The sequence below is a fragment of the Nicotiana tabacum genome, chromosome 8 (genome assembly GCF_000715075.1).
Source record: "Nicotiana tabacum cultivar K326 chromosome 8, ASM71507v2, whole genome shotgun sequence".
Taxonomy (NCBI): Eukaryota; Viridiplantae; Streptophyta; class Magnoliopsida; order Solanales; family Solanaceae; genus Nicotiana; species Nicotiana tabacum.
The window spans coordinates 32022639-32032495 of record NC_134087.1 but is presented as its reverse complement, the minus strand read 5'-3'; the positions used below and the strand labels follow the sequence as shown (position 1 = coordinate 32032495).

General features: G+C 34.3%; 2 protein-coding genes across 2 annotated transcripts; both read left to right on the top strand.

The window, feature by feature from the left end:
• Positions 1-6727: 6727 nt before the first annotated feature.
• LOC142163029 (uncharacterized) lies at positions 6728-7411 on the top strand. Its single transcript, XM_075220279.1, has 2 exons — positions 6728-6908; positions 7029-7411. The coding sequence occupies exons 1-2, from the start codon at positions 6728-6730 to the stop codon at positions 7409-7411; spliced, it is 564 nt and encodes a 187-aa protein (XP_075076380.1).
• A 69-nt stretch (positions 7412-7480) lies between these two features.
• On the top strand, positions 7481-9377 carry LOC107813834 (uncharacterized). The gene is made up of 5 exons (XM_075220278.1): positions 7481-7619; positions 7819-8060; positions 8166-8300; positions 8869-9111; positions 9237-9377. Exons 1-5 carry the CDS (start codon positions 7481-7483, stop codon positions 9375-9377), a joined length of 900 nt encoding a protein of 299 aa, XP_075076379.1.
• The last annotated feature ends 480 nt before the right edge of the window (positions 9378-9857 follow it).

Genomic DNA, 9857 nt, shown 5'->3' with positions numbered 1-9857 from the left:
ACATGATAAGGTGGAGTTTAGAGTGCGAATAATAATGGTACTAAAATAAACTAATGATTGATAAATAATTGTTTTTGATGACCAAATTGTTCTTTTGGCCACAATTAGTAATACCTACGAACCACCTTTTTTGGCCGTAAGAACTATTTTTGTTCCTGATAATTCTCTTGTCACTAGCAATATTTGAACTCCTATAAATCTATACTTCTCTGAAATAGGCAAAAAGTTCTCATGTCTTTATTATTTTTTTGATCAAACAATACATATATATATATATATTCTACGTGGTTGTTTGTTACAACGGAAGCATTCGAAAAGATCTCAACCTCCACAAAAAGATCGTAGTCTATCGCTACATTATAAATATTACGACCCCTTGTTTTTTTTCAAAAATAGTTCCTAGAATGTCTGCCCACATTGCTTCATTGGCAAACACCGGAGGAACTACCAAAAAGTTTGTTGTTATTTCAGTCATCTTGCTTGCTTCCTTGGCCATCTTATCCGCCACTCTATTGGTTTCCTTGTAGCTATAATTTACTAAAGGATGCCCAGTGCTGTTAGGAGTGACTTACATTCACATACAATAGTCTCATAAATTAGATTGCCTTTATTAATATTGTGTATTGCCTCGGTTAGGTCAATGTTAACCTCCAAAGGCATGAAGTTGTTTGAGACTGCTAATTTTAGTCCCTGCATTAGAGTTGTTAGTTTAGAGTGTAGAGTGTTGGTGTAATTTATTTTCCCCATGAATCTCATCACCAATCTCATTGTTGTTTCAGATTACTCCTCCTAAGTCACCTATAAACCCATTTTAAAGGGTTGCCCCGTCTGTGTTGAATTTATAGTGACCTCTCCTAGGAGGATGCCACCTGATATATAAGACATTAGCAGGGATGTCAGTTCTATCACTAGCCACATGAATGAACTCAATGGCTCTAGTTATGGCATTCTTGAAGCTGGTTTTCTTTTCTCATTGAAAAAATTATTATTTCTAGTGAGCCAAATTTCCCACATGCAGAATGGAATCAACTCCCCCCATTTTAGGAGAGAATTAAAGTTTTTGTTGTGGATTGTGTTGGTGGTGCATTCCCAGTTATTCTTCTTATTTATGAGGGTGGTGATGTTATGGTTATTTAAACTCATGTGGTATAGATTGTCCCAAAATAGCTTGGCATTGTCACAACTGTCCATGACATGCTCCATTGATTCTTCCTCTTTGTCACAGAAGAAACACCTTAGGTTCAGAGTGACCCCTTGTAGTGCAAATGTTCTGTAGTAGGAAGTCTGTCATGTGTCATCAGCCACAGGAAGTATTTTATCTTGTTAGGTACCTTCATTGACCAAATCCAATTGAAAGTCATCTTAGGACTTTGGTATTGATTCTCAGACTGTTCAAAGATCATTGTCTATACTAAGACGGTTAGCATTAGAGATGGTGTAGTTTATGCTTGAAATCACACTTACAGGTAGGTTGAAGGAAAAGCTGTTTAGAATGAGTTGGCCATTAAGGAGACAGGTGGCCAGAGTTCTGTTCTCCCACTAATCAAAGCTCTAAAAGGTTCTAAGTTTTGGATCCAACTGTCATTATAGAGGTTAATTTTATCACCCTTATGCACTATCCACCTATTAACATCTCTACACACTTTTCACCCATTCCTGATGCTAGTCCAGGTCCTAAAGAAAATGTGCCTGCTGTGATGATTACTAGTGTAATGTTTGTGGAACAATACTCTGGCCCAAAGGGCATTAGGATTGTTATACATCCTCCAAGCCAAACTAGCATGGTTGGCAACATTCCTAAGGTTAGCTTTATGCACTCCAAGGCCCCCTTCTTCTCTAGGCTTAGTAATGATACCCCACTTAATCAGATGTTTTTCTTCTTGACAATAGTAATGCCCCATATGAAATTCCTTTGAATCTTATCTATTTAGTTACACACCTGAGTAGGTAACCTAATATACTGTATGACATGACTAGGGATGCATCCCAATGAGGATTTGACTAAGGCAGTCTAGCCATGTTCATGAAGTTAGTTTTCCAACCAACCAGCTTGGCTTTCATGCTATCAATGATGAACTGAAAATCCCTATTGGTTGACTTCTTGTGGAAGATTGTAAAGCCGAAGTATTTACCAAAGGAGGTGATGGGCTTAATATCAAAGTTCTAGATAAGCTATCTATTGTATCATGATGGAAATTATTGGAGAAGACAACTTTGGACTTTAGGGTGTTGACCCTTTGACCATATAAGCTACTGAAATGGTGCAGAGTCTCTGATACGCTTAAATTACACCTAAATAAATGGTGTAAGGTGATTGATGTCAAATGTAATAAACCAACTTGGTTGGGGTCGAATCCCACAGGGAATAGGTGTGAGAAGTTTACTTGAATAGTGTGAAACTTGACTTAAGTCGTAATCCTACTCCGTTAGCTTAAAAAGAGAGTGTTGTAATTGTGAATTATCAATAGGACTATTTTGTTATGAAAATGTAATTTATTTAATTAAGAAAACCAAGATTGTGTCCCAATCAATGGAATGTAATGCTTGTTATGCCCCATTTTAAACTAGTTAAACTAAGGTACAACATATTAGGCAATTTTAAATTTGGTTAAAGTTAAAAAATCGCCACCTAATTATTTCTAAGGTGAATTAGGACACCTAAATTGATTGTAGTAATGTAATGAAGTATAACTCTGTTAATGATCCATTTAACCTAAAGATTTTGGGTAAGGATTCAATTAATCTAAAGGAAAGATTTTTAAGGCACCCTTTAAGATCCATTTTAAGTGGTTAACTGACCGGACTGAAGTTAATTAAAGCTAAGTGAAAAGTATCGTGTATTAGTAATTAATTACTTCAAGCTTAGTAATTGAGAAAAAGGTTTTACAAGCATGAAGATCCTTCTTAGTGAAAACGAGCGCAAATTTGAATTACCTTAAAACTCGTTTGGATAAAAAGATCAGATCTTTTAGAAAAGAAAGTTGACTAATATAGAAAGCAATTCAGTTTTAACCTTTGAACACACAAACCAAGGATCATTTAGAAAAAAAATGATTAACACCCGAAACCTTCACTTTCATGTTTGAGAACCAACTGATATGGTATTGGTTAAATAGATCCATTTTGGAATGTAAAGCTTTTCTGTAACTTGAGTAAAGCAAAACTTGACTGTTCTTTAATCCAAATATTGTTAGAGAAATATAAGGCAATTACGTACCAGTTTCAAGTTTCCTATATCTAAAAATGTTGTATCCCATGTGTAAGAGTAAATACCTATTAGCTAAAGCAAACCTTAAATGCGTAATTTACAGTCTTAACAGTCAATAACACAAGCAGGAATATGAGGTTGGTCACACGAAGGAAACCTTTATCACACCAACGAATAAGCAACAATAACTTAATACGATCAAAGTCATTTTTTGGCTTTCATAAAGGATGGACATGTTCAGAAATCCGACGCTTAGACAATGTAAGAATAGAAATGGTGAGTGACGTGCGGCCTCCGTATACGGTGTCGTTGAGTTTCAAAGTGAAACTCTTCGGCTCCGATGTCATGCAAAACAAAGAAAAGAAAGTAGAATCAGTTAGAAAGGATCATAGATATGCTTCTAAATAGACGCAATAATCAGAGAAGCAGCACACATATTGCAAATTCATACTTAAATAAATATTTTACATATCATGGTAAACCAGAAAAAACGAAGAAGGAATTAGCTTATACCAACAAAAAAGTATCTTATACAATATTCTTTCATTACAGTTAAACATGTTACATTTCGTATTTAAGTAACAACCCAAAATGTGATGTGAGATTTGACCAAACTTGATCTAATATGTGAATCATCAAAATCATGCTTTATACTTCTTTATAACTAGTCTTAAGGTACGCGCGTTGCGCGTGTATTTTATCTCAATAAATATAAAACTTTGAAAAGTTAAAAAATATTATATTAAATTTTTTGTTTGAGTTTAAAATTAATATTAACAAACGTGTAAGTTTCTATAAATAATGATTGTTGATTCTATTTAGCTAACTCAATAAAGTAAGAAACTCCACTTATAGGTCCTTAATCATCTCATTCAAAAAAACTTATCAAAGACAGCCTTTTTTTCTCACGACCAAATGCAATTGTTTTATTTTCTTAACCAATAAGAAATACAACAATAATTATTTTCAACAGAATAGAAAAATGCTATTGCAAATGTATTGGTTTCAATTCTTATGTTTTCATTAATCTGCTCTTCCTTCGTTTTGTAATTGGCTTTCTTTCTCTATCCTAGTACATAACTTTACATTTGAAAATTTAACTTTACATTTGAAAATTTCTTTCTATGGAAGTAAGGGGTCATTTGATAGGTGGACTAAATTATCCTGGTATTATAATTCTGAGATTATAATCCTTAGACTAATTTATCCCAGGTGAGAGGTGGGATAAAATAATACCATGTTTGATGGGATAAGGTGGGATAAGATGATATATTCAGGATTAAATTTGGGACAAAGTTTATACCATGTTTAGTTGTTGGTATAAATTTATCCCGAGATAAATTTATACCACCAACCATTATACTACCAACCAAACATAGTATAAATTTAGTATCATACTTTATCCCATCTTATCCCGTGCATCAAACCACCCCTAAGAGTCTAAGATTGTCATGGAATTTCTTAATGTTAATAGATTCTGAGAGGATATATTAATTATGAGCAAAACGTGGAGTTTATGTTAAGAAAATTTTAATTTTGGCACATATTATTAGTTACACACCTAACTTGCTCGTAGTCTTAGTTTCTCATTCGAACTTTATTAGTTGATAATAGATATCCCATGGTCGCTGACATGACAAAGTGCATTGACACGCTCATTTAGGCGTGTGAGAGTGGTTGTCAGATAAAGTATCTTTCGTCAGTTATCACATAGTCATATACAATACTTATTCATATGAATTGTGTATTTCTTTTTGCTTCTCCTTAATACAATGCATATCTTATGCCCATTTAATTTTATATTTTTAAATTTTTTTTATTTGGAAACAATGGCTATGATTCTACTGTGTATTTCTTTTTTGGGATCAAATTTGTAATAAATCTTAACTGAAACTCCATCATTTTAGCCAAACAAAAAAGGTTTTATCCAAAATAATGGAGTACCAACAATGTATTTCTTGTTATTTTTCCTTAGACAAATGACTATTTATTTTAAATGTATATTTTTTATTTTTGAGTCAAATTATTACAAAGAAGTTGGTTGGAGCTCCATTATTTTTTTGCCTAATAAAATATGTACAACCAAAATAATGAAGTTGCAATTGTATACTTTATTTTTATTTTTCCTTTACATGCAATAACTAGTTATTTTATTTCAACTGTGTATTTTTTGGGGGAGAAAAAATATGTAAATATACTTGCTTAAAGCTCCATTATTAAAAATATGTAAATATACTTGCTTAAAGCTCCATTATTAAAAATATGTAAATATACTTGCTTAAAGCTCCATTATTAAAAATATGTAAATATACTTGCTTAAAGCTCCATTATTTTTTGTCAAAGAAAAAGTTTTATGCAAAATAATGCAGTACAAACTACATAATGTTTCTTTTTATATATTTTTTAGATGCACCGATTATTTATTTTAACTGTATATTTCTTCTTTTTTAGATAAGTTTGTCAACGTTTAGACTGAAATTTTATCATTTAAACCAAATAAAATAGATATATTTTGTTGTTAAATGAAAACTTACCCATTAAAATTTTAAGAATATCAATTACTTTCGTTTGAAAGGGAAATAAAGAGGCAAATTGATTAAAAGACAAAAATAACACAACGTTTTCGTCGTTGTTCTTATAAGAAAAAAAACTTAGCTTTCTATACTTTTGTACTTTTTAAATAATTTTTTTGTTATTGGGAAAGATATTTAATATCAAATAAAAATAAATGAACAAATACTTATAGAGAAGCAATATTCTCAATTCAGAACTATGGTAAAATAAAGCTCATTAATTTAAAAGGTAAAAAATTTATAAAAAGTTAATCTTATTTGATTTTTGTGTCCTAATTATTAGGACTTCTAACGAGACAAATCAAATAAGGAAAATTCTAATGAACAATGTTTTAGTTGATTTCTAAGTGTTAAATATTAGGAAATAATTATGTGACTATTTTGTCCACTGTGAATTCTATTTTAAAGGGGTAAAAAAGGCGAACGATATTTCACTAAGGGCCTTCGTGCTTTTAATATAGTATAGATTATTGAGGAGAAGAGTGACACATGACAGTCACGTGAGTTAGTGTAGTTAGTTGAAGGTTAGTTATAACTAATTATATGATTGGTGGTTAGAGTAGTTAGTGGTGAATGATTGGTACAACTGTCATATACAATGTATATAAATAGGACTTGTGTGTCTTGTATTCAGTTTTTCATAGTAGAATATACAATCATTTTTAACTCACATGCTCTCGAACGAGTTCTTCATTCTAGAGCCTTCTTGTTCATCTTCTTCTTAGCTCCAGTTGATCTGATCTTTGAGTTTCATCATGGTATCAGAGCCCAGGGGCTAAATACACGATCGTTGTGATGGATATCTTCTGCTTTCTCCAGAATCATTTTGTTGCTGATTGTTCGAGTTTTTCCTCAATCAATTAACCTAGTTTCTATTTTTTGATTTGCGATTTGCGAATCTATAATTCCTTGAATCTGAGAGTAAAATCAGCTGAATCTGTTGGCAATGGCGAATGGAGAAGAAACCTCAACTGGAACAAGCACAACAACAAACACAGATCATCATCATCCATTGTATTTACAACCATGTGATACTCCAGGTAGTTCCTTAATCTCTATTCAACTAATTGGATCTGAAAACTATGCATTGTGGAGTAGATCTATGAAAATAGGTCTAATTGGTAAGAGTAAGCTAGGATTTATTGATGGACGATGTACTAAGGATAAGTTTGATCGATCCTTGCATGAGGTTTGAGAGAAGTGTCATGCAATAGTCCTGTCATGGATTATAAATGCTGTGAGCACAGAACTACTTAGTGGAATTGTCTACAAATCTAGTGCACACAAAGTCTGGACTGATCTGAAGGATAAGTATGATAAGGTTGATGGATCTCGCATCTTCTTCCTGCACAAGGAAATTACAACTTTATCGAAGGGAATTTCATCAGTTTCTGCATATTTCTCCAAATTGACAGACCTCTGGGAGGAATATGATGCCTTGATGCGCTGCCGTGGGTGTGACTGCCCAAAATCTAAGAGTTATTTTGAACATTTTGAGTATCTACGGCTGCTGCAGTTCCTTATGGGGCTAAATGAAATATGTAGCCAACCTAGGAGTCAGATATTGATGATGAGCCCTGTTCCTACACTTAACAAAGCATATTCCATGATAGTTTCTGAAGAAAGCTAAAGAGCTTTGGAAAAGTTCTCTCAGTCTATAGACATTGGAGATGGAACAACACTATTCACCAACAAAGGCATGAATTCAGGGAACAATTATAAGCCTAGAAGAGGAAATCTATTCTGTGATTACTGCAACTATAAAGGACACACAAGAGACACTTGCTTCAAGCTGCATGGTTATCTAACTGATTTCAAAATGAGGAAGAAGACAATAGGTTTTATTCAAAGACCTATGGCCAATGCAGCCATATAAGAGGAATAACAATCAATGACAAAGCAGATGACCAATACAACTACACAGGAGGCACAACAAGTGATCAATACATCTACTGCAAATGTAGCATAAGGAGGAAGACCAATCATGTTTACTCAAGAGCAATATGACCAAATATTGAAGCTGATTGATCAGTACAGGTGAAAATGCAAGCTTTGCAGGTACATCTAAGATCTTTGTTACAAATGAAAAGGTTAAAGATGAGAATTGGATAGTAGACTCTGGTGCAACCAACCACATGGTTCACACCAGAGAGCTACTTGACAAGATAAACACATATATCCTAGGCAATGCACCAAAGGTATATTTACCTGATGGAACTTCACTTGATGTTGAATGTACCGGAGAGAGTAGAACTGGTGAAAATAGTACTGTTAAGAATGTTTTGTATGTTTCAAATTTTAAATATAATCTCTTGTCTGTGTCCAAGCTCACAAGGGATTTAAGATGTTTTATATCCTTTTATCCTAACTTCTGGATAATGCAGGACCTTCACAGTGAGAAGGTGAATGAGATTGGTAAGGAACTAGAAGGTTTGTACAACTTGCAGCATCAGAAACTTAAAGCCAAGGCTGCAAATGTACATCTTCAGAAATCGACTATGCAGGGGGAGGACTTAAAGGTGTGGCATGGAAGACTTGGACATGCTCCAGATAGAGTAGTGAGACAAATTCCAAACATGAAGTTCAAAACTAGTAGTGATGAAATAAAGGAATGCACAATCTGTCCTTTGGCTAGACAAGGCCGATTGCCATTCCCTAAGAGTACAAGTAGAAAGATAAACCATTTCAATTGATTCATGTAGTGTCTAGGGTCCATATAGAGTACAAACTCATAGTGGACATAGATTTTTCCTTACTATAGTAGATGATTGCAGCAGAATGACATGGATTTACTTACTAAGGCTCAAGAGTGATATGGTTGTATGTTTGAGACAATTTTTAGCCTTAATAAAGACTCAATTTGCTGTGACTGTGAAAGTAATATGAAGTGACAATAGATATGAGTTTTTCAATTCTGAATGACACAGTTTGTTTCAATCTTATGGAATGATTCACCAGAGTTCACATGTTCACACCCCACAACAAAATGGGGTAGTGGAGAGGAAACAAAGAAACATACTGGAAGTGGCCAGGGCCATTAGATTGCAAGGCTATTTGCCTCTAAAATTTTGGGGGGAATGTGTGCAGGCAACCATTTATGTCATAAACAGGTTGCCTCTATCAGTGTTGTCAGGAAAATCATCTTTTGAGATATTGTATGGAAGAGTGCCATCTTTAAAACACCTGAGAACCATAGGGTGTCTATGCTTTGCTAAGGTTGTGGGAGAAAAGGATAAGTTTGCAGCTAGATCAGTTGGAGCTATGTTGATGGGATATTCATTATCCCAGAAGGGATACACACTGTATAACATTTTAACTAACTCTTTCTTTGTAAGTAGGGATGTCAAGTTATGGAGCATATCTTTCCATTTCAACTACTTAAGGAAGGAAAATTGTAGCTTTTCCCTAATGGTGTACTGCACTATCCAGTCACTACTGATGTTATTCCTGTGCAGATCAACACATATGATGATGATGCATCCCTTTCAGCAATGCCACCTGTTGCAGACAACCACACTGCTGATACACAACCTTCATCACCACTTCCTTTATTCTCTGAAGACACTCCAGCTCAGCAGTCACCTCTTTCAGAATAAGATACACCTGTTCTTGTGGGTCCCTCATTAAGGAAGTCAGCTAGGACTATTAAGGAGCCCGTGTGGCTATAAGATTGTGTCTGCAATGGTTCCTTGACAAGGTCAGAAGGGCAGCAGCTTTGCAAATACCCAAAGCATAACTATTTGACTCATGCAGGTTTCTCAGTCAAGCATCAGTCATATTTGTCCAAAATTACTAGCATTAGAGAGCCTTTGACTTATGAGGAGGCTGCATCAGACCCAAATGGGTTGATTCTATGCATCAAGAGTTGAATGCACTCAAGGACAACATGACCTGGACTATGGTAGATTTGCCAGCAGGGAAGACTCCTATTGGGTGCAAATGGGTGTTCAAGATAAAGTATAAGGCCAATGGAGAGGTTGAAAGGTACAAGCTACGACTAGTAGCTAAGGGTTACAATCAAATAAAAGGCCTAGACTATTAAGAAACTTTCTCCCCTGTAGTCAAGATGGTGACAG

Bases quoted from the DNA above. Each gene is read 5' to 3' on its own strand.
- LOC142163029 (XM_075220279.1), top strand. From the start codon at position 6,728: ATGGCGAATGGAGAAGAAACCTCAACTGGAACAAGCACAACAACAAAC. The intron at 6,909-7,028 runs GTAAGCTAGGAT...CTGTGAGCACAG, and splicing joins AATAGGTCTAATTGGTAAGA to AACTACTTAGTGGAATTGTC.
- LOC107813834 (XM_075220278.1), top strand. From the start codon at position 7,481: ATGAATTCAGGGAACAATTATAAGCCTAGAAGAGGAAATCTATTCTGT. The intron at 7,620-7,818 runs GTTTTATTCAAA...TGATCAGTACAG, and splicing joins AATGAGGAAGAAGACAATAG to GTGAAAATGCAAGCTTTGCA. The intron at 8,301-8,868 runs GTGTGGCATGGA...GAATGTGTGCAG, and splicing joins TGCAGGGGGAGGACTTAAAG to GCAACCATTTATGTCATAAA.